Below are 25,973 nucleotides of genomic sequence, written 5' to 3'. Positions count from 1 at the left end.
CTAATTAAAACATGTTTGAGTAACAGTATAACATTTTTAAAATGCGATTGTTGATTGATTGTAATTAAGCACAAAGCTACACAATGGGCTATTTGTGTTCTGCCTACTACGGGTATCGAAACCCGGATTTTAGCGTTGTAAGCCCGCAGACATACCGCTGTGCCACTGTGGGGCCATTTGTGCTTGTAGAGGAAATGGATACTTAGCTAAGTATTCTAGCATTTTGAATGAATTGAAAGGAATCAAAACCTGAATAACTCTGATTGATTACACTGCAGAACAATTGTTTTGAAAAGTTTTCCTTCCTGAAAAGTTTTTGAATGAATTAAAAGGAATCAAAACCTGTAATAACAAAACCGAAACTCTGATTGATTACACTGCAGAACAATTGTTTTGAAAAGTTTTCCTTCCTGAAAAGTGTTGCTTTCTGAAAAGTTTTTGCTGATTGTGACAGGTACCTGGTAGGTTTGCACAAATATAGTTTTGGGTTTGCTTCATCACGTAGGAACTCTGAGAAATAGACAGTCAACTGTTTACTGGCAATAATGTATTTAATTGCGTTTATGTTTCGAAAACGCTATTAAGTTCAACAGAATTAAAAGTGTTTTGCTCCTGATTTTCGTTTGTATTCAATGTCTGGTGCATCACGTTACAGTGTCCAACAGTGGTCAGCAAGCATTGGCGGATTCCAGTTGCCCTAATATCGTTTTTCCATTGTAACAATGTCCTGGTGAAACTGAAAATTTCGATGAAACGGTACGTGATGGGCAAAATTGGATGTGATTTTCGTGATCAGCAGCCAAAAATCTATAAGGAACACCTAACAGTGTTCAAGAAGCAAAACGTTTGTTGTGCAGTGATATTATAAAGAATTATGTTATACAAATTCCCATTTTTTATCGGTTATACACTGTGAAACTTCTATTTATTTTGTTCACGACGTTTTAAAAAGCTCACCTGGCATCATCTTGTGAGATACAAGAACTGACGATCACAGAGATTAATTTAGAAAAAAAAAATTTTTTGAAAGAAGAGCATGTCCTCCCCTAGTGGCACAACTTTTTGATACCCGTGGTGGGCAAAGTACAGATAACCCATTGTGTAGTTTTGTGCTTAATATTAAACAAACGAAAAAACATTTAAAGGTTTTGTTTGTTTAGTACACGAGAAATTGGTTTTTCTGTGAAGAACATTTGAAGGTTTGGTGTTTGTTTAGTACAACAAAGAGGTTGGTCTTTTTATGAAGAACATTTTGCAAGTTTTGTGTTTGTTTGGAACACCAAAGAGGTTGGTGTTTCCGTGAAGAGCATTTAAAGGTTTTGTGTTTGCTTAATACACGAGAGGTAGGTCTTTTTGTGACGAACATTTTGCAAGTTTTGTGTTTATTTAAAACAACAGAAAAGTTGGTCTTTCTGTAAAGAACATTTAAAGGTTTGGAGATATCTCAACTTTGAGTTACAATTGATATCTTCTTTAATTAATTGAAGATGTTTTACCTTGTTTACATCAGACAAAAATACTGGACAATAATTCGTTTAACACGTCAATTTCAGAGTCTCTGAATTCATGGTTTATAAGTTTGGGCGTATCCTAGAGATTTTTGTGTCTGATAATAAATTCGGCATCCTGTTGCCGTAAAATCTCGCTTGCACTTTGGGGCTGTGGGTGCATTAGAGTAGTGACGGTCATATTCCTCTACTCGGTCTGAAAAGAGTAGCCCCAGAGTTAGTGGTGAGTGCTATTTACCCTCTGTAACCAGTTAAAAATTCGAAACAAACGGAAGTAAGTTAATGACTTACAAGAGGCGAGATAAAGAACTGATTGTTGCCTGGGTTCTCGCTTGGTGGTTTAGTTTCACGACCTCTTGTTTATTCCTGGAATTTCTGTATCCTCTCAAGGTGACTGCTCGACCTTGGTCACGTGCTGCTTAGAGTTCTTCCTGGTAACGTAAAGAAGCGCCACCTATTAATGTGAACACACCATTTATGACGTTGCAGCACACCTGCACTGTTGGTCATTAGTCTGAAACCGAAAAACAAGAGAAGACCAATCGTACTGTAAAACCTTCAGAAATAGTGATAAAACATTAATGATTTATTACTATTACATTAATATGTTGACATCAGGGCCGGGCATGGCCAGGTGGTTAAGGCACTCGATTCGTAATCTGAGGGTCGTGGTTTCGAATCCCTGTCACACCAAATATGTCGCCCTTTTAGCCGTGGAGGCGTTATAATGTGACGGTCAATTCCTACTAATCATTGGTAATAAAGTAACCTAAGAGTTGGTGGTGGGTGGTGATGACTAGTTATATTCCTTCTAGTCTTACACTGCGAAATTAGGGACTGCTAGCGCAAATAGTCTTCGTGTAGCTTTGTCATGAAATAAAAATAATTATTCACTTTTGTAACACTAATAATATAATAGCATATCAGCAACTATCTTGTTTCTTTTCTAATTTCGCACAAAGCTACTAGAGGGAAGGCAGCTAATCATCACCACCCACCGCCAACTCTTCGGCTACTCTTTTACCAACGAATAGTGAGATTGATTGTAACATTATAACGTCCCCACGGCTGGAAGGGCGAGCATGTTTGGCGCGACGGGGATGCGAACCCGTGGCTCTCAGATTACGAGTCGCACGTCTTAACACATTTGGCCATGCCGGGCCCAGGGCCCAGCAACTAGCAACATTAAACTTGGATTGAGTGGTCTTCATTTCTTTATGGATATTTTATTTCTATTTGGATTGATTTGGCTTGATCTATGTTTGAATTAAATGGACTTCATCCGTGTTTAGATTGAGTGAAGTTGGTCGGTGCTTGATGTAAATGGGTTTGATCCCTATGTGAACTGAGCGGGCTTGAACCCTTGACCATACAAGTGTTTCACGTTTATTTCAAAATCACAAACTCTTATTATTTCATTTCAGCCAGTTACACTAAATGGTTATCAAACTACCAATTTTGTTCAGTTATAAGTTTCACGAGTAAGAAATATACAACTAGAAGATTTTAACGATGCAAGTAAGTTCTAATTTCTTGTATTTTGAAGGCAAAAGTGCATTAAAGTTATTTACTTGAGAAAACGACACCTGGTATCGATGTAAAGAATAAAATGAAAAAAAAAAGGCAAACATTATGTCTCATGAACTAAATTAATTTCCATTCACCTTAAGTAGTAAACTGGGGTTGTTGAAACTTGTAAGGTTAATCAAAAGTTTTAACTTCATACGAGCTGTTGAAACTTGTAAGGATAATCAAAATGTTTTAACTTCATACGACCTGTTGAAACTTGTAAGGTTAATCAAAATGTTTTAACTTCATACGACCTGTTGAAACTTGTAAGGTTAATCAAAATGTTTTAACTTCATACGACCTGTTGAAACTTGTAAGGTTAATCAAAATGTTTTAACTTCATACGACCTGTTGAAACTTGTAAGGTTAATCAAAATGTTTTAACTTCATACGACCTGTTGAAACTTGTAAGGTTAATCAAAATGTTTTAACTTCATACGACCTGTTGAAACTTGTAAGGTTAATCAAAATGTTTTAACTTCATACGACCTGTTGAAACTTGTAAGGTTAATCAAAATGTTTTAACTTCATACGACCTGTTGAAACTTGTAAGGTTAATCAAAATGTTTTAACTTCATACGACCTGTTGAAACTTGTAAGGTTAATCAAAATGTTTTAACTTCATACGACCTGTTGAAACTTGTAAGGTTAATCAAAATGTTTTAACTTCATACGACCTGTTGAAACTTGTAAGGTTAATCAAAATGTTTTAACTTCATACGACCTGTTGAAACTTGTAAGGTTAATCAAAATGTTTTAACTTCATACGACCTGTTGAAACTTGTAAGGTTAATCAAAATGTTTTAACTTCATACGACCTGTTGAAACTTGTAAGGTTAATCAAAATGTTTTAACTTCATACCTGAGCAAAATGTTGAAACTTGTAAGGTTAATCAAAATGTTTTAACTTCATACGACCTGTTGAAACTTGTAAGGTTAATCAAAATGTTTTAACTTCATACGACCTGTTGAAACTTGTAAGGACCTGTAATCAAAATGTTTTAACTTCATACGACCTGTTGAAACTTGTAAGGTTAATCAAAATGTTTTAACTTCATACGACCTGTTGAAACTTGTAAGGTTAATCAAAATGTTTTAACTTCATACGACCTGTTGAAACTTGTAAGGTTAATCAAAATGTTTTAACTTCATACGACCTGTTGAAACTTGTAAGGTTAATCAAAATGTTTTAACTTCATACGACCTGTTGAAACTTGTAAGGTTAATCAAAATGTTTTAACTTCATACGACCTGTTGAAACTTGTAAGGATAATCAAAATGTTTTAACTTCATACGACCTGTTGAAACTTGTAAGGTTAATCAAAATGTTTTAACTTCATACGACCTGTTGAAACTTGTAAGGTTAATCAAAATGTTTTAACTTCATACGACCTGTTGAAACTTGTAAGGTTAATCAAAATGTTTTAACTTCATACGACCTGTTGAAACTTGTAAGGTTAATCAAAATGTTTTAACTTCATACGACCTGTTGAAACTTGTAAGGTTAATCAAAATGTTTTAACTTCATACGACCTGTTGAAACTTGTAAGGTTAATCAAAATGTTTTAACTTCATACGACCTGTTGAAACTTGTAAAGTTAATCAAAATGTTTTAACTTCATACGACCTGTTGAAACTTGTAAGGTTAATCAAAATGTTTTAACTTCATACGACCTGTTGAAACTTGTAAGGTTAATCAAAATGTTTTAACTTCATACGACCTGTTGAAACTTGTAAGGTTAATCAAAATGTTTTAACTTCATACGACCTGTTGAAACTTGTAAGGTTAATCAAAATGTTTTAACTTCATACGACCTGTTGAAACTTGTAAGGTTAATCAAAATGTTTTAACTTCATACGACCTGTTGAAACTTGTAAGGTTAATCAAAATGTTTTAACTTCATACGACCTGTTGAAACTTGTAAGGTTAATCAAAATGTTTTAACTTCATACGACCTGTTGAAACTTGTAAGGTTAATCAAAAGTTTTAACTTCATACGAGCTGTTGAAACTTGTAAGGATAATCAAAATGTTTTAACTTCATATGACCTGTTGAAACTTGTAAGGTTAATCAAAATGTTTTAACTTCATACGACCTGTTGAAACTTGTAAGGTTAATCAAAATGTTTTAACTTCATACGACCTGTTGAAACTTGTAAGGTTAATCAAAATGTTTTAACTTCATACGACCTGTTGAAACCTGTAAGGTTAATCAAAATGTTTTAACTTCATACGACCTGTTGAAACTTGTAAGGTTAATCAAAAGTTTTAACTTCATACGACCTGTTGAAACCTGTAAGGTTAATCAAAATGTTTTAACTTCATACGACCTGTTGAAACCTGTAAGGTTAATCAAAATGTTTTAACTTCATACGACCTGTTGAAACTTGTAAGGTTAATCAAAATGTTTTAACTTCATACGACCTGTTGAAACTTGTAAAGTTAATCAAAATGTTTTAACTTCATACGACCTGTTGAAACCTGTAAGGTTAATCAAAATGTTTTAACTTCATACGACCTGTTGAAACTTGTAAGGTTAATCAAAATGTTTTAACTTCATACGACCTGTTGAAACTTGTAAGGTTAATCAAAAGTTTTAACTTCATACGAGCTGTTGAAACTTGTAAGGTTAATCAAAATGTGTTAACTTCATACGACCTGTTGAAACTTGTAAGGCTAATCAAAACGTTTTATCTTCATACGACCTGTTGAAACTTGTAAGGCTAATCAAAACGTTTTAACTTCATACGACCTGTTGAAACTTGTAAGGCTAATCAAAACGTTTTAACTTCATACGACCTGTTGAAACTTGTAAGGTTAATCAAAATGTTTTAACTTCATACGACCTGTTGAAACTTGTAAGGTTAATCAAAATGTTTTAACTTCATACGACCTGTTGAAACTTGTAAAGTTAATCAAAATGTTTTAACTTCATACGACCTGTTGTTCTTTTATTTCATTTCCATTAAAATAATTTGTTAAAACTGAGAATTTAAAGTCTATGTATTAAGTGTGTGTTTGGGGTGGGAAAATGGAAGGAGGGCGTCCAAGAAAAACATACAGACGGTAACAAAGTCGGACATAAAATACATTCACACTGTTCACAGAAATGAATTCTAAAATACAGACACGTGCATAAAGCTCGAATCAACTATTTAACTTTCCAAAACAGTTACACGTCAGTTTAGTAAGGTTTGATCTGTACAAATGACTCTGGTTTGATGTACACGTCTGTTATAGTTGATCCTAATGTGATGTACACATCAGAAAAGGTGACTCTGATGTGATGCACACATCTGTACAGATAACTGCGATGTACACATCTGCACAGATGACTCTGGCGTGATGAAGACGTCTGTGTACTTGATTCTGGTGTAATATATACATCTGTACAGATGATCTTGGTATGATGTACACGTCTGTGCAGATGACTCTGGCGTGATGAATACGTCTGTATACTTGATTCTGATGTAATCTATACATCTGTACAGATGATCTTGGTATGATGTACACGTCTGTATAGGTAATCCTGGTGTGATCTATACGTAAGTAGAGGTGATTCTGGTGTGATCTATACATCTTTACAGATGATCTTGGTATGATGTACACGTCTGTATTGGTAATCCTGGTGTGATCTATACGTAAGTAGAGGTGATTCTGGTGTGATCTATACATCTGTACAAATGATCTTGGTATGATGTACACGTCTGTATTGGTAATCCTGGTGTGATCTATACATCTGTACAGATGATCTTGGTATGATGTACACGTCTGTATTGGTAATCCTGGTGTGATCTATACGTAAGTAGAGGTGATTCTGGTGTGATCTATACGTAAGTAGAGGTGATTCTGGTGTGATCTATACGTAAGTAGAGGTGATTCTGGTGTGATCTATACGTAAGTAGAGGTGATTCTGGTGTGATCTATACGTAAGTAGAGGTGATTCTGGTGTGATCTATACGTCTGTATTGGTAATCCTGGTGTGATCTATACGTAAGTAGAGGTGATTCTGGTGTGATCTATACATCTGTACAAATGATCTTGGTATGATGTACACGTCTGTATTGGTAATCCTGGTGTGATCTATACATCTGTACAGATGATCTTGGTATGATGTACACGTCTGTATTGGTAATCCTGGTGTGATCTATACGTAAGTAGAGGTGATTCTGGTGTGATCTATACATCTGTACAAATGATCTTGGTATGATGTACACGTCTGTATTGGTAATCCTGGTGTGATCTATACATCTGTACAGATGATCTTGGTATGATGTACACGTCTGTATTGGTAATCCTGGTGTGATCTATACGTAAGTAGAGGTGATTCTGGTGTGATCTATACGTAAGTAGAGGTGATTCTGGTGTGATCTATACGTAAGTAGAGGTGATTCTGGTGTGATCTATACGTAAGTAGAGGTGATTCTGGTGTGATCTATACGTAAGTAGAGGTGATTCTGGTGTGATCTATACGTCTGTATTGGTAATCCTGGTGTGATCTATACGTAAGTAGAGGTGATTCTGGTGTGATCTATACATCTGTACAAATGATCTTGGTATGATGTACACGTCTGTATTGGTAATCCTGGTGTGATCTATACATCTGTACAGATGATCTTGGTATGATGTACACGTCTGTATTGGTAATCCTGGTGTGATCTATACGTAAGTAGAGGTGATTCTGGTGTGATCTATACATCTGTACAAATGATCTTGGTATGATGTACACGTCTGTATTGGTAATCCTGGTGTGATCTATACGTAAGTAGAGGTGATTCTGGTGTGATCTATACGTCAGTACAGATGATTACAATGTGTGTGTGATCTGTACGTATATACAGATAATCCTGATATGATCTATACATCAGTACAGATGACACTGATGTGATCTGTATGTCAGTCGACATGATTCTGGTGTGATCTATAAATATGTACAGATGACTCTGGTGGAAAAACCTTTTTTGTTTGTTTGATTGAAGCTATTCACAAAACTACACAATGGGCTATCTGTGCTATGCCCACCATTGGTATCGAAACTCAGTTTCAAGCGTTGTAAGTCCGCAGACATACAACTGTGCTACTTGGGGGTCTTGTGCAAACCAGTATCGAAATACCTTGTTTGTCCCACAGTACAAGGGTATCTACGTGTGTGTGTGTGTGTGTGTAAGAGATGGAGAGGTGTGGGGTGCATATCTTCTAATTCTGTGAATTTCCATGTCGTGTTTTCAATTTCTGTGGTTTTCCTCTGCACTTTCAGTTAGTTTTGTCCATCTGTATACCTCCCCTTCTTAACATATCCAACATGTCTTGATCTTCAATTTTCCTTTTTACGTCGTAGGAATACGGCGTGAAATGGTATAAAAATGGATAAATATTTTGTTGTACGATTGTAGTCTACGTTCCACTGATGACAAACTGATTGAAAATCGCTGGAGATACACTGAAGTATTCCTTCACACGCCACTAACTGGTTTAAAAACTAACACTATCCGTACGGAGGTGCATCATTCTGAGTTTCAGTGTGTAAAACAGCCTTTGTTAGTGCTGTTCAAAGCACTGGTTGTTATTGATAGTCATATAAAGTAAATGGCTAATCACATCATAAGAAAGAACTATTTTTCTCTTCAACAGAAACGTGAGGAGCAGGCTGTTCCATTCTCTCCTTTACATGTGAAACTGGCGCTACCCCTGACATGTTCCCTCCCCCTCAACCTTCATCCCGAACAATTTCCGGTGATCCCATGGCTACGTAGTATTCAGTTAAAGGCTCCACAGTCTTCGTTGAAACTGTTAAATAAAACAAATTGGTATGACCGGGAACACAAAACAACTGGTGATATAAGGGTTGTGAACTAACTGGCTCAGCTGACCATTTGTAATATTGGTTAAAAGATATATTTCAAAAACGTATTTGTACAGCAGTAATGAATGAGATAGTGACAGCATCCATCTCTGATTGGTGATGCTGTATAGTTAAGCCTGAAGGAAAGCCTACTAATGTTATACTAAGAAGTTTTTAAATCATTGAGGTAGTATACATGGGAAGCGTGTCCTTTGGACGATCAGTTATTGTAACGGCCGCGTCGTTCTTTATTTTAAGTAGAATATTATGTCCTGTCTATAGAAAGTGCTCCCTTTACGCCTTTAATTTAAATATATCATACAACACATAACACTTTTATTTTATTCTCTTTCTGTTGAATTCATGTTTGTTTTGTATGTTGCTGTTGTTGTTATTGCATTTTAAAACAAAGCTACATGAGAGCTATCTGTTCTAGCCGTCCCAAATTTAGCATTGTAAGACTGTAGGGAAGGCAGCCAGCTGTTGCCACCCACCGTCATCTCTCGGGCTTCTATTTTACCAACGAATATTGAGATTGAGCCCCACTGCTAAAATAGCAATCATGTTTGTTGGAATATGGAATTCGAACCCGCAACCCTCAGCTTGTGAGTCGGGCGCCCTATCCACCTGGCCATACTGGGCTACTAGGTGAAAGGCAACCAGTCAATTAATATTCCCAGCCAACTCTTCGGCTATCCTTAAACGACCGAATAGTGAACTTTGACTTCACTTTAATAGCGCATCTTCGGACCCAAAGTGCGTAATGTCCTTTTGTAATAACGAGACTCAAACTATGAACCCTGTAGTCACACTAACCATGATGTTACGACCACCTCAGTGAGAAAGAATTTTCCAGAGCTTTTGTTTCAAAGGAACCCGAAGTTTGCACTGAAGTCACGTGGTGTAAAAACCTGTTAGGGCATTTATTATTAAAAGTTGCCGTCGTTACACACTTTTATAAAACTTTGTCTACACTTATAAATACGCATGTGCGAATTTGTGTTGGTGTTCGTTATCAAAGGGTTAATAATCAGTTAATAACACCTGATCGGTGCAAGCTGCCTTGTCAGAGCGAAACTCAGAGCCATCCCGGTAGAGAGTATAACAAATAGTGTCAAAGTAGGGCTGTGAACCTTTCTAAAACTAGTACAAAAATAGGTTGTAGAACTGCCCTACTGGATATCGGCCCTAAAGACTTTTACTGTTTCTAGCTTCTCATGTTTATGTATGATAATATATATGTCAGCGAATGGAGATTTCGTCGGCGATAAAACACGGCTTCAGTGAAAGGCTGAGCTGTCGTATATTTTCAGCTGGGATAATGACCTTACTTGTGTTATTTGAAATAACTGTTACAAACGGAAGAAGAAATTATTTGAAACCATCAGGAACATGCAAGATTATGGCTATTATGTCGTAATAAATAAGGCCAGCCATAGTGAACCATAAAGCTAGAACAGGAAATATTACCATGCCAGCTCCAGTCATAATGAAACACAAAGCTACACAACCTAGTAATAAGTATAGTTAAGTTAGCGTACTTTTCTATTATAAAAGTAATAATGCCTTGTTTCGTCGATTGTTAAGGAAAACTGTGGCCGTAATCCCAATAATAGCTCACGAAGTGCGGCATGATTAAAAGCTTTAGGTTGGTTCAGTATGTGTTAACCTAACAGCACAAAACAGTCTCTATAATAAAAGTGTAATAATAAAAATGAAAAACGATAAAATTAGGTGTACTAAACATTCTAACTAATAATTGTATATAAACAACGATATATCAGAAAATGTGCGAAACGTAAGACGTTTATATTTTTTAGATTTTAACAAACAAGATTTTGTGAGGTTCTAAACAATCCACTGGCCTGAGAAAGGTAAGTTTACGAACATACAACGGTAAAATCCGGAGTTAGATTCTTCGCGGTGAACACAGCAGGTAGCTTAATGTGGTTTTGTTCTACAATAAATATGTAAGCAGATAGGTTTTAAATACATGAGGAAAAGTGTTGATTCCATATATTGGGTTGAGGAATAATTCGTGAGCGTTTTTTCAAGTTAAAAAATATATTCATAAATGAAACGCTTTCGCAAAATATTTCATGTCATTTGGTAGATAATTTCTTGCTCTAATAGATGGTGTGTTTGATTTTCATATGTCTTTAATTTTTGCTTTCATTTTCAGCTCATTAAATGGAACGTCAAGTGGACAAAATCGAGCATTTTCGACACCATCTGCTTTTCGCATTTAATTTTTTGCAATTTCGTTTAAAACAATGCATACTATATACCTAGGTATTACATGAAATAAAGTTTCATAATAAATGTTTTGGGTGTAATGTGTTCATGCATTGAAGTATTGTATAGTCTTGCATGTAATGCTTGAATGAAAGTATTTAAAAACGCTCACGAATTATTCCTCAACCTAATATAAGGACATGCTTTGTCTGTGGTTGCCACATTTTTTCTGAATACCGTATCTAATAGCATGGTAAAAATGCTGTCTGTGATTACCACATCACTGTACGAGTTGCAATACCAGTATGACTTCTAATAAGGCTATTATCGAAAACTGTACAGGAAGATTATGATACGTTATAACTATTATAAATTTCAAGAATTGTTGTACGTTTTTCAAAAGTTAGACTAAATAACTGAATATATATATATACATACAACAAACAAACAAAAAACAATGCGAAACTCGTGAAAATGTTGAATATATTTAAGTTGTACATTGTATCAGCGTTATTTAAATACACACACAGTCAAGAACGTATTTAATTAGCCACTTTTATAGTGACTTGCAAATTTTGATTTTCAACACGTGTTTTCAAATATTCAAGTTGGTGTATCCTGTACGTCAACATGGTAACGACTACAGGTTTTATATATCGAACTGCAGAAACCGAGTGCGAGCCCATCGCGCGGTCTCAGCCGCGCTTCGTTGTTAGTAAGCAGCAGCGAGATATTGGACTGTCCTGAAGTTTTGCTTCAAAAAACGAAACAGAAATGGTTAAGTGCATCAGTTTTTTCCTGAATATTTTCAGAAAGCGGAAAAAACAGTAAGTTTGATAATTGTATGGTTTGGTGTCTCTTATTGATATCTGTATATTCCTGTGCGCAATATACCTTTTATCTAATTTTCACTTATAAGCTTTATTAAATGAAATTTATATCATCAGAGGCTCTTAACCCTAAATTTATCAATGAATCTCGGAACTCCACCGCCTCTATAAAACTTTTTTTTTATTTACACTGGTCTGGTCATTAGTCTCAAATGTATATAATAGTAATAAGAAAAACATCACCTTTAGCATCACTAATTCTTACTGCTGGGTTTCGTGTAAAAATTACTTTAATAGGTTACTTCTTTTGTGGTTTGTGAAAGTTGCGAGTCAGCTAAAACAAAAAAGAGTAATTTTATTGTTCTTGTCTATAAAACGTCACATCCGTTTTTAATACGAAACGTCACATCCGCTTACCCTCTGATAATCAGAACATGTTCTGGTAAAGATATTTATATTACATAACAAACTATATACTTTATATAGTGGGTTTTCTCCGTTGCTTCAATTTGAATTATTGTTTACGTAAGAAATGTGTGATAAAGTTATAGTCTGTTGGTGACTGTTTCAGTTTTAATCGCTGTTTACACTTTATTGTGCGATAACATTATAGGCTAATGATAGAGCGAAGGTTTTCAAGAAAAGGTACAAACTGTCCAAACACCAAGAAATATGGAAGCTCATTTTGTTGTGTTCATGTATGGAAAGGTTATAGACATGCTATCAGACAAGTGACCTGCACACTGGAAAGCTTGAACGAGGTTATAAAGTTTAACTAAGCCACATAATGGCCGCCATTTGCTCAGCATCGCTCTTAGAACTCCCACGACCATCGAGGTAGCCACTGGATCGTGAAGTATGGCGTGGCACGGTGGATAGTGTGCTAGGGCTGTAAATCCGAGGATTCAATATTTGGGACTTATCATCGCTGGTATGCATTTTTAAGTTCAAGGCCGTGGGTTTAAGTCCAACTACTTAGTCATACAAGACTAGCTCAAGAGTTGGCGAGAGGGGGTATACTATTGACGAGCAGCTGTCCTTCTGGTCTTCCTGATGGCCCTTTTTGCGAAACAAAACCGTTAATTAATCGATTTTGTAGTCACCTTTAATTAAATAGAAATGAAGACTACATGATTTCCACTTTCATACGTAATTTTCTAATCTTCAGTCATTTAGAATCTGTATGATGCCACAAAATATTCTCTGCCCTTTAAGCTATGGGTGTGTTATAAGAGTGACAGTCAAGTCCTTAGCAGAGATAGTAGGCATTAGGATGTAACTGACTCGCTGCCTTCCTTCTGGTCGGTACTTCAAAATTAAGGACAGCGCCTTAGTAACTAATAATAATAGTAATACCAATATGTTGGGTAAAATATGGATCACCAAACTATATGTATGTACATATTATATTGCGCGAGACAACGAAGTTATGATACAGATAGATACCGAGTGAAGTGGTATAACTGAGATCAAGACAAATTTGTATGGAACCATAAGGACATCAGCCACGCACAGATATCAATTTATTATTATTCAAGTACAAGATGATAAAGCATGTTTAAATAACAATTTTGATCAAAAAATGTACATTAAAAATCTGCTCTCTGGTAAGTAGACATTGAAGTAACCAATTATTGGAAAGATCAAATTTTCATTTGCTGATGATCACTTATTGAAATAAATGAACATTACTTGATTTTTTTACGATGTTGGGCCGGACATGGCTAAGTTGGTAGTGATCTGAACAGTGGATTGAAGGATTCAAGGTTCGAGCTGTGATATGCCATTGAACACGCTTCACAGTTCCGACTGTTCGGTTAGGTGTCCCCTTATTGGGTGAGTGCTACGCTACTGACTAGTTGTTCCTGTTTGATAAGCATTCCCAAATCTAGGTATATATATTTGAACTTCGGGGTCTCTGATCCTAGTCGTTTAGTAACATACAGGTTGAAAATACCGCATACGGAATATATTTGACGGCTCTTCTAAGGACTGAATGTGACTTAGTTCTCATATCCAAACTATAAATCCGAGAGTTTATGTCCTGTTACGAAAAAAAATACAAGTGCTCAACATTTTGGGACCGTGAGCGTATTGTTATGGGGAGATGGATCAAACCTCTCTATTCGGTCAGGTTCAGAACAACCAGGTGGTTAGACCGCTAGACCAGCAATCTGAGGGTCGCAGCTTAGAATCCCCGTCACACCAAACATGTTCTTCCTTTCAGCCGTGGGGGCGTTTATGTTACAGTCAATCCCACTATTCGTTGGTAAAATAGTAGCCCATGAGTTGACGGTAGGTGGTGATGACTAGCTACCTTCCATTTAGTCTTACACTGCTAAATTAAGGATGGTAGCCCTCGTGTAGCTATGGGCGAAATTCAAATCTAAAACCTTACCTAAAACTCCTGCATAGTCAAATGGTTAAAGCACTCGACTCATAACCTGAGGATCGCGGATTCGAATCTCCGTCACATCAGTTCCACTGTTCGTTGGTAAAAGAGTAGTCCAAGAGTTGGCGGTAGGTGGTGGTGACTAGCTGCCTCTCCTCTAGTTTTACATGGCAAGATTAGGGACGTCTGGCGTAGATAGCCCTCGTGTACCTTTGCAGGAACTTCAAAACAAACTAAACCTCAGCTAAACAGAGTACACGAATTTTGCCAAAAATATAGAATAAAAATAAATATGCTCAAAACTCAAGCAGTACTATTCACAAAATCAAACAAGGCATGGAAGTGTTCACCAGAAAATTACCGTCAAAGAAGTTCTCTCCAAACTGCCGCAGCTACAAAATTCCATGATTTGACATGTGATTCTGAATCGATCTCAATAAAATAACAAATACAGCGTGGAAACGCTTTAATCACGTCAGGAACTTGTCAGGTAATAACAAAGGTATACGAGTAAAAGAAAAGCATTCTAAAAATATATACTACATATATAAGACCCGTACTAGAATGTGCAAGTTCTGCCTGGTTTAATGTGTCGCCGACTTAGATGACAAGAAAAGTACAAAATATATATGATACAATCTTAACAACAGCATTCAGAATAGCAAAGACAAGATCGTCACCTTTCCTATATATAAATACGCAAATACTATGTATATCTGACACTCCTATATACTACTACGAAACATTTCAAGAAAAGCTTCTATAAAAATGACCTTTTTGAAATAGACCAGTATTGCACATATGACAGAATGATGCACGAGGACCTCTCCCCATTAAACACACACACTCATCTCTATATGTGTCTCTCTCACTCACTGTCGGACTGTTCTTTATGTCTGGCCACATCTTTAAAGCTACAAACTCCAAATTCAGAGTGCAGATAACGGAAGTAACGAGGGCTCTGTGGTCGTGGCCCCAGAGGCCGCAAATTGAGGCCAAGGTAACCAATAGAGCAACTTTTGCAAAACGAGATGACCAATTGCTTTGAACTGGAAAAGGGATTTTTTTTTTTTTTATAATATGTGATCGATAGGATTATTATTTTCGGTTTTTTCTCTCTCTGTGAGGACTTCTAATAATGTTCATGATCAGTTTTGTGTTAAAACGATTTGAAAATTTCCTGAAATATTTGTTAGTCCTCTTTCCTTCCCTTTCTCTTTCTTCTACACCTACATGCTTACACTTTACCTCTCCTTAACTGAAAAAGGATGGTGCTTTCTCTCGAACACGTGCACAAACGTCCTCAATTAAATAAGCTTGCTTAAGCCATATTATTTGCTTTGCTTACGAGTACTCGCAAGAATCATCTATACGATGACTTTACAAAAACGTTCCGTATTGGCAAATTTTCAATTACGTTGTGTTACGACACGATGAGAATAAATAAATTATTCATTAAATGGAATGAAAATAAAATAATATGCCGCAAACAACACTTGACCACACAACAGAAATCAGGACACCGAAAGGCAAAGGAGTTTATTTTTGAAACATGAAATGTCATGCAAAGCACATGCAAGAAGCATGAACAATGTAACTGTTTTTGCTTTGGCTAAAATAACTACCAAATTATTTTCTATTGATTTTAGTCAAAATATTTAGTCAGGTAAAGAAATAATCGATTTCTATAAAAAAAAACACTTGATATGGATAATCTAATTTAAACAACTCAGGGTATTTAAAATCATTTTCATCGAAGAAACGTCGGGTACTCTGCTAGTTAATCACAAGAAACAAACCACCTACAACTAGCAATTAACGTTCATCATTAGAGTAAAATATTATGAGTGTATTAAAAGGGTACGTATGTAAATACGGTTCTAACAGGTTAATCTTTTAATAAACGTGCAGGACTATCACACAGAGTTGACATTATCGAAGTGATCGTTTCGAATTAAATGTTCACAGTGTTTTATACATGGGCATGAAAGGAGTATTTGATCGAATACAAATCCTGGCCTTCAAGTATAAAAAAATTAACATTTTATCGTATCGATAACGTGTTTGCGTTATAGATGTACTTACAAGATGTTTTAGGGAAACATTTATGAAAATATTTTGATATTGATAAAGGAATGTATACGTGAAATATGCTCTAACCAGTTCGTAATTTGAATAATATATATAACTAGTTGGAGCACCCGTCCGCTTGACGGAAGTTATGTAACTTCATGATTAATGAACGGTTAACTCAAGACATGAAAAGTTGCTTCCCTAATACGTTTAAAAATAACGCAGAAACGTTCATAAAAATACCAAAACACAAAATGTAAAAAACACAAAGGTGAAGGTCCATTTACAAGGGTCGAAGAAGAGGTACAAAAATGCAAAATGTAAAACTGAAAATTTGTTTGTACCCCGGCATGCACCTGATGAATCTTCTTACCAATTTCGGCGAAGATCCATTCACACCATATGTAATAGTTACATGAACACACAACAGGCTGTTATTATATTCATATAGATAAGTAGTTACATGGACATACAACAGACAGAACTATTATATTCATATAGATAAGTAGTTACATGGACATACAACAGACAGTACTATTATATTCATATAGATAAGTAATTACATGGACGTACAACAGACTGCTATTATATTTATATGGATTTCGCTAAATAAGTAAAAAGGGAGTTGTGGTTCCTGCGAAACATTACACCATTATATACACATATAACAGCTGCAAGTAATATTGCATTATATTATGTATCCTGTATGTTGATGACAACCTGGCAGATAGTAGAAGTGTTTTGTTTGTTTTGAATTTCGCACAAAGCTACTCGATGGCTATCTGCGCTAGCCGTCCCTAATTAAACAGTGTAAGACTAGAGGGAAGGCAGCTAGTCATCACCACCCACCGCTAACTCTTGGGCTACTCTCTTACCAACGAATAGTGGGATTGACCGTAACATTATAACGCCCCCACGACTGAAAGGCCGAGCATGTTTGGCGCGACGGGGATGCGAACCCGTGACTCTCAGATTACGAGCCGCACGTCTTAACCCACCTGGCCATGCCGGGTCGTATTTTTATGTGCCAGAAATACTTAACACGGGACGCCCGTACTTTATTATTCATCAGGATCTCTGCCAGCCCACCTTCCAATTAAAATTATTTTAATCAGGATTAGAACTGATTAATCCATGAGTCCTTGGGCGTCATTAAATACATCAATTAAAAGAGTTTGACCTCCTAAGTCCAAAGCTGTAATTAGATCCCAGATCGGTCAAGAGATGGTGAAGTGAGTTATGAGCTAAAAGACTGACTTAAAAAAACAAACTCGGAGCTATTCTATGAGCCACTATGCCACGGCTAAAAATCCCGAAGTTTTTTGAAATATTGACAAGACTGGATAAGTTAAACAGTAGAATAACCAGTTGCTTATTAGACTACGATGTCAAAGAGCTCACCTATGTACATATAAATTGATGTATGAAACCCACGATATTAATGAGCCCACAAATGTATACATAAGTTGATGTATGTATAGCCATGGCGTCAAGGGACCCACTTATGTATGTATAAGTTGGTGTATTTATAGCCACGATGGCAGGGCGTATGTAGATATAAGTTAATGTATGTTTAGCCATAGTGTCAGAGTTCACAGTGGCTGTATGTACGTCAATTACATACAATATGCTGTTCCCTCCCCTCTAAATTAATCTATTGTTTGCAACGCTAATTTGTATTGTTTTATTTCTGTGGGTTCCAATTAAAACTTACTTGAGAGACCACAGTTGTCCAGTTGTAAATTACAGACCAATTAGAAACTTTCTGCTTTGGTCAATTACACATTGATTTAAATCTCTATAATATAGTTGTTGCGTGTGCGTAACAGAATTTACTAGGACATACGAACACTTAATGGAAACATTGAAAAACTGTTTACAGACTTGTTTGTTTCGTGTAAATCTACAAAACTGCTCCAGCGAGATCTAATTCTAACTAAGAAATGAAAGGGAAAGCAGCTAGTCAGCATAATTCATACTTACTCATGTTTGGACATTAAGTGGCTTTCAGGATATTTAACCAAAAATGACGTCACCGCAACTAAAATAAAAATGATGATGCCAGTTCCTACGTCTCGATCAATGTTCGTTCTCATTGAATTGAACACGTCATGCATTACAAAGTGCATTCTATAATCCACAGCTTAGGATCTCAAATAAATGTTTTGACCTTACCGAAAACTGAATAATTCGCAGTGGTATAAAGTTTTCAACTAAAATTAATAAATAACGAAATCATAAAAAGAAACAAGGAATTATAACCTAGTAATAACAATTGAAAATTGTTTTTTTCTAAACGTACCAGGTATTTAATATATTGACTTAACATCATACACTACACTAACCTCACCTTTCATAGCTAACTAAAATAAATAACTTTTGTGAAATCAGACTTGGTTTTCAAAGAGGCAGCACAAAAGTTTAGTTGAAGCAGTCAGTCGTCAGTAAATTCCTTTATGAGCCAATCAAAATTAAAATCATTTTCGAAATGAATTCGTGGCGTACTCCTAGAATAATTATTGGTAAACATCAGTTAGATTAACATATATAGAAAAGTCGGTGTGTTTTAGTAACCCCGCGTTCAAACAATGTCTTTTATGACAGGTGCTTTGCAGAGTATAAACTACTTTTGTTTTTAGTCTATGTAGTACTGAAAGCATAATATTAAATGTATAGATAATAAAACTGAAAAAAGTTGAGTTTTTAATTTAATCTCCGTTGATTAAATTAGTTTTTTTTATTTAAAACGTTGGTAATGTGATAGAAAATAGCTTAATTCAGAAACATTACGTTTAAAATTGAATTTATTTCTATGTTATGTTTTATGTACTTCGCCCTTAGCTTGGTGAACCCACACTAAATCTGTAAGCTTATTAATAACAACACCCACCAGTACATTTGAAAAAATTTACGGCGCGAGCGTGTGCACACCTCACTGAACCCTTGTGCCCTCATAACTAAAATCGTAATAAGCAGACAAGTAACTAAACTATTCTCTTTGGATAAATACATTTTGGCTTTTATGACTTCCCCCATTTCGGAAAAAAACATCAAGACGTGACGCGACACACACTGTTTTTTGTATAGGTTAGATAAATTACTGTAATGAAATATATGTCATATAAAATTTACAATAACTATACCAGCTAATTTGGTCTAGTTAATTGTTGTTCATGCAGTCACGGGCCCGACATAGCCAGGTAGGTTAAAGCGCTCGACTCGTAATCTTCGGGTCGCGGATTCGAATCCCCGTCGCACCAAACATGCTCGCCATTTCAGCCTTGGCGATGTTATGAAGTGATGGTCAATCCCACTATTCTTTGGTAAAAGAGTAGCCCAAGAATTGGCGGTAGGTGGTGATGATTAGCTGCTTTCCCTTTAGTTTTACACTGCCAAAATTAGGGACGGCTAGCGCAGATAGCCCTCGTATAGCTTTGCGCGAAATTCAAACGATAACAATAACATGCAGTCACGATATGAATAGCATCTCAGTCGTTAACTTATCTATTGTACCCAGCCCGTGTACTGAACGAGAGGCCTCGTGGGCACTGGATACACCAAATAAATATTGTGTGGTTGATATTGTTAAAACTTCTTCTATATTTTTATTCACAGATTCTAAGAATTTATCAAATAATATCCTAGAAGTATTTTGTTATTTTGAAGAAATTGAAAGGGGTGGAGTTATGTGGTTAATTTCTTGGAAATGTGTTAAACAGAAGAGGAAATACCAGTCCACGATGCTAGCGTTGTGTGCATTTTCTTAAAGGTTGGCGACTCTTGACGTACAGAGCCACATCGTTATGACGTAATCGCACGCGACTCAGGTGACGCCACCTGTCCCTCAAAGGTACATGTAAATACTTTCAACTCAGAATGATTGGTAGACAGTTTCGGGACGCCACTGATATTTATGATGTCTACGTGCAAATAAATAGGACTACTATTTGAAATTATTTAAATTTTTCTCTGTTCCTAATTATTCTGATATATACTCGCATAGAAAGAGTGTTCCGTATGAGCAGTTTCATCACTTTTGAAAGAACACCCATAAAATGTTTCACGTAAAAACAACTTATTCCGGAATGAAATAACAATTTATTGAAACATAAGAAAATAGCTGAACAGTTTATAAACTGCCGAATTTAAAATTTTATTTTTACAATTACGTTTTCACTTTATTAATCAAATTGTTATTTTGGTGTGTCATAAAACTATTTGCCTTGCAACTATGTATATTAAACATTTGCGAAGTTGATCTACATGCTTGTAAATTTAAATTTAGATGAGATAACTCTATAAAAAAAAAAAAAATCGATGCTCCACCTGTCACGTGGGCTGAGCGTGTTCCAGTGGTAATCTTTCTGTTATCACCGGAAAAAAATAATATTTCACGTTCTGCGATTTTGGAACTGTGGATATCGTGAAAGCGACTGCCAAATAATCTCACTGTTCGATCAGATTGTTTCACGGTTGGCAGTGAGTATTGTTGGCTATCTAGGCTTTTTCTAAGTCTGTTACAACAAAACTAGAGACGGCTAGCACAGAAACTGTCAAAAATTCGACAACCTCTGGTGTTTGTTACTTTTCATGGAAAGAAGTTTTAAAAATTTCGTGGAATTTTCTGAGTGTCTATAACCAATTATAATATTCGTGATACAAAGTGTCCCCGATAGGTTTATGGACCTACTACGCTAAAATACGGAGTTCGATACTTCGCGGTGGACAGAGCACGTAAATTGTGTAAATTTGTGTTAAAACAACATTCGTACTCAGAAATCGTGTAAATGCTGCACAGGAGGATTGTTTTTTTTTTTAATTTCACGCAAAGCTCCTCGAGGGCTATCTGCGCTAGCCGTCCCTAATTTAGCAGTGTAAGACTAGAGAGAAGGCAGCTAGTCATCACCACCCACCGCCAACTCTTGGGCTACTCTTTTACCAAAGAATAGTGGGATTGACCGTGACATTATAACGCCCCCACGGCTGAAAGGGCGAGCGTGTTTGGTGCACAGGTGGAAATGGATAACCTGAATATATAGTATTGAAGTGGAACCTGAAATAAAATTACACCGAAAGGTAGTTTTGAAATTCGTGCTGTTGATCTTCATACGACGGATTTCTTTAACCGATTAATTGCTGATATGCTGTACAGTACGCCTCCGGCAGTATAAAGTGAACGGTTTGAAAAATTCCATACGCGTTTGAAGCAGTCACACTTAAAGGGATAATGTCGGTTTTAGCGCCATCTGTTGACTAAGTGTAACTATACACTGATTCTGTTTGTCTTATTTTGTAATTTTCTTTTTTTTGTGTGTGTTGCGATTTATTTATTTAAATACTATTTATTCATATTTAAACATATATTTTTGTCATTTCAACAAAGTCATACAACCTTTATGGTTGTATACGGCCTATGAGAGAAATAAGTTATACAAATTTTGTGGAATTTCAGTAATATAAATTTAACTTTTTGTGTAAAGTAGTTGATGAAGACAGACGACAAATGAAAAATACCATTTATTAAAAGTAGCATAAAAAACATGTGTATACGGTTACTTAAAGAAACACTGTTTTTTACCTAAGTCAATGTGCGTGTTATTTCTGATATTTTGTGAAACAAACACTTGATGTTCCTGGATTTTGTTCGTCAACAGTTTGAGCCCTTTTCCATCGTACAGATGAATTTCCATGTCTCACGTCAAGATACTTAAAAAAAAAGAGAAACAATATGGGGCTCCACCCTTTGAGGTTATATACGTGTTAAAAATATGACAGTTAAATCCCATTATTTGTTCAGACAAGAGTTGGCAGTGGGTGGGTGTGACAAGCTATATTTCCTGTGGTTTACCAATTCAAAATAAAGGACAGCTAGCACTGATAATTAATCGTTATATAGGATTGGACAAAAGAGAAAAAGAAAAAAAACAGTTGTATTTATTTTTTGCTGTTGAGATATTATTTAATAGTTCTAAAATCGTGAGAACTCATCATGAAACGAGTAAAACAGTCAGGCTTCTTGGTAACTGATCTTTCAGTCCTTTTAAAGTCGCTTTTAGTTTGAGATATGTATAGCTTTTCTAATTAATATCTTGAAATAAATTGTTTAACATCGTAAATGGTAATAAGTGTTTAAGTATTGCTGCATTAACACTTCAGAAAAGTTTTAAAAAGTGAATCATAGTACTTTGAAAATGATAGCTTGGGGTTAAAGGTTCTATACCGTAGAAATGTGCGTAATTGGTCTTCTGCTATAAAATATTGTTATAAGAAAGATGTAATGCACAGTCAATTATAATATGAGCGATGATACTCAGAAGATTGGGTAAGGTAAACACTGTTAGGCCCAGTACTGATTTGAATAAGTGCTCTTATAAAGATAAATTATACTTAGTATTAGGCCTACACTTAATTTGAAGATTAGACCCTAGACTGTTCGTATTAAAGAGGTAAATCATCTTGGCCTACCCTAAACTTACTAATGCGAGTTTCTTCGTACTTTATTATTTTTTTATCGCGTAATACTAACATTATTAACAAGTCACGAAGCCATCTTTCGTCAATAAAACGGCGCCATATGAAGCCGTCAGTGACCTATACACCCACAGTTCTGCTTACTAAAGTTTTGCAGAATAACTTGAAATGTAAACTCAGCTGTGAGACGAAATCTCTCTTTTTTTCTTCTAAACTTGACGGTTGTGCAAATTACGTTCAGTGTTAGTACCGTAAAACACTTTAAAATTTAAATAATACAATTTGCTTTTATAAATCTTTCTCTATGAAATAGTGATCGCTGTAAGAAACGTTGCGGTTGAGAGAGAAAGAAACATAATAGAAGCACTGATTCATGTTAAAGATTTGATTAAAACAATGTTGTTTTCTTGTTTGTTTCCCTCTTATCATTGTTTCGATGAAATGACGGCCAATGAGCAATTAGTTCCTGAGCCTTAAAAAAAATTATTACTCGGTTTTTAAGTTTAGCCTAAGTTGATGCTTAGGAATGTTTTCACATAATTAAAACAAAGTGCCCACGTCAGTAGTTCAGCAGCAAGTCGGTAAATGTGCAATAAAAATTATTGGGTACAAAATTACGAATGTTCGTATATGATTTTCGCTCAGAAGACTTGAACACCAAATATCTATATTACGTGTTTAGTTTTATTGGGAACTTTGCTTTAAAGACCAGTTGCTATTTGGGAAATGGTTAGTGCAGTGAAAGGCCTGGCATGGCCAGGTGGTTAAGACACTCGATTCATAATCCGAAGGTCGCAGGTTCGAATCCCCGTCACACCAAACATGCTCGCCCTTTCAGCCGTGGGGGCGTTATAATGTGACGGTTAGTAAAAAAGTAGCCCAAGAGTTGGTGATGGGTGGTGATGACTAGCTGTCTTCCCTCTAGTATTACACTGCTAAATTAGGGACGGCTAGCGTAGATAGCCCTCGGGTAGCTTTGCGCGAAATTCAAAAAACAAACAATTATCTGGACCACGCTGACCGGAATAAGTGAACGCTAAATCTCTTTACTTTTATATCCAAAGTGGGAGAAAGGAGAGGGAAGGCAGCTGCTACCCCTGTGCTTAATGCTTTATTTTGGAAACAGTATATAACATGTAGTTTGCGCTATTTAGTGGTTACATAATTTAGGAAATAATCAGAACAAATACTCCCCAATTTGATTTTTTATTTTAACCTTTGACCCTAAGAGCTTTTAAGTACTTAAGTAACTCTTGAACTGCTAAAAGTTCCCTTGAAATGCTAAACGACATCCTTGTTTTACATGTCTTCATGTTTCCCTTAACTTATATTTATTTATATTTCTGCATTTGACATCAAACCATGTATCACTTTAGTGTGTGAATGTATAACTTTTTACGTTGTATTTAGGCAGTGATGACCTTATAGTTAATCAATAATATGTTTGTAATATAAGTTGTTCACTTAAGTTACATACCTTCGAGAACGTTGAGTTTTAAGATGTATTTCGACAATAAACAGCGGCTCATCTACTGAGGTGGGGGGCAAACCCCCACTGAAGAGCTCTGAAATATTTTTAAGATTTTTAAAATTCTGTAAGTTGCAACTCCAATTGACTTGAAAATGTTAATTAAAAATATTCGGGGAAATATCCCCCCCCCGTCATTCCAAGACCCATACATTTTGGTTCGGACGCCTCTGAAAAGACAAGTATGGTTTATCGGTTAGCATCACTCGTAAAACCATTTTGAACAGTGTTTTTTGTGGGTTTTGTTTCATTAGGGAATTAGAAATTGCAGAGACATAAGTAGCTGGTGAGATAATTTGTTAGGCAATACGATAGTGACTAATAAAGGGTGTTTGCTTTAAGTCGAGCAAGTGTCAAATTTGGTGTTTAATACGCAAGTAGTTAAAGGTTTACGAATCTACTTGGTACTTGGATTCGCCAATGTCCATCATAAAAGTTTCTAAATATCGCAGATACTTAGATTCAAGACGGCTTGGCAGGGGATAAAACTAAGGGGAAACACACAAATGAACACGTGAACAAAATATTTATCCACGCGAATAATGTGTCGTAAAATATGTTTCACTTACTGGCCGACTTCTAATTCTGTTGCTATTTAATTTCCTACTGGAGTTTAAAAGGGTTCCTTCTTTTACATCTGTAACCGCTAATATTTAGACCAAATATTAAAAGTGTGGTACACTTGAATCTGCCGCTGCAACCGACACGAACTCTTCCAAACAATATGAGTTCCAGGCACAGAGCCAAAGTGTTATGAATTTTTGGCTGTTGGCACGTGCAACTTTAACCCAAGTGAAAGAGTTATCACATACTTTCGACCTTTTAACATCCGATGAACAAGAATATGATTAACTAACTATATGCAGAAACTGTATGGAAATTTATAAAAATTACGTACATTTATCTAATTCAACACTCAGAGCTAAAAACGTTTTTTGATTGGATTGGAACCTTGCTGGATAACTATAAACGAACAACCGACTACATAGTGTTATAAGTTGTGTATATGTTTTTAATATAGCACTTTGTTTGCTAACTAGAGGGAGCAGCGGGTCGTAATGATGACGTTAAGTAGGTGTAGAAAACTCTTCAAATTGGCGTCAGATATTTCTCATACATTCGTAATTAGATTATAAATACGAGATAATTTTGAACGGTGGAGACTTTTTTAAAAAAAATAATTGAATTAATCAGTATGTTTTCATGAAGTATTTAGAACTGTGGTAGTTATGACGCAAATCCAATTACTTTGTACACTGAGCTGATGTTACTTATACCCTGATATCGTAAGAGAGATTTGGACGTCATTTGTAACATAGATCTGCAATTTACGACAGTGTACAACTGTTCAACCATGTAAGGCATTAAGGGAGGAAATAAAGAGACGTTTTCGTCACGTGGCTGAATGTTGAATTATTTTCACCAGATGATTAAAAAAAATCAATGAAAAGAATTTTACAACAATATTTTCAAATAATGAAACAATAATAAGAAATATACATCTTGAGAGAAATGTTAATTTATC

The 25,973-nt window shown here is 35.7% G+C and overlaps 1 protein-coding gene across 7 annotated transcripts in view; it reads left to right on the top strand.

Moving 5' to 3' along the window:
• Window positions 1–25,973, top strand: part of LOC143235991 (IQ motif and SEC7 domain-containing protein 1-like) — a 189,335-nt gene that overhangs the window by 139,068 nt on the left and 24,294 nt on the right. Inside the window, exon 1 of one of the 7 annotated variants that reach the window (XM_076474145.1) lies at window positions 11,819–11,981. The exons of the other annotated variants lie outside the window; for them this stretch is intronic. Within the exon in view, the coding sequence (XP_076330260.1) occupies window positions 11,929–11,981 (53 nt within the window). The 5' untranslated portion in view covers window positions 11,819–11,928. Of the gene's footprint in view, window positions 1–11,818; window positions 11,982–25,973 lie in introns of those variants that run through there. 7 annotated transcript variants of the gene reach the window in all.

The sequence above is a fragment of the Tachypleus tridentatus genome, chromosome 13, assembly GCF_004210375.1.
Source record: "Tachypleus tridentatus isolate NWPU-2018 chromosome 13, ASM421037v1, whole genome shotgun sequence".
Taxonomy (NCBI): domain Eukaryota; kingdom Metazoa; phylum Arthropoda; class Merostomata; order Xiphosura; family Limulidae; genus Tachypleus; species Tachypleus tridentatus.
The sequence above is the reverse complement of the archived record's forward strand: the minus strand, read 5'-3'. Positions and strand labels throughout refer to the sequence as shown.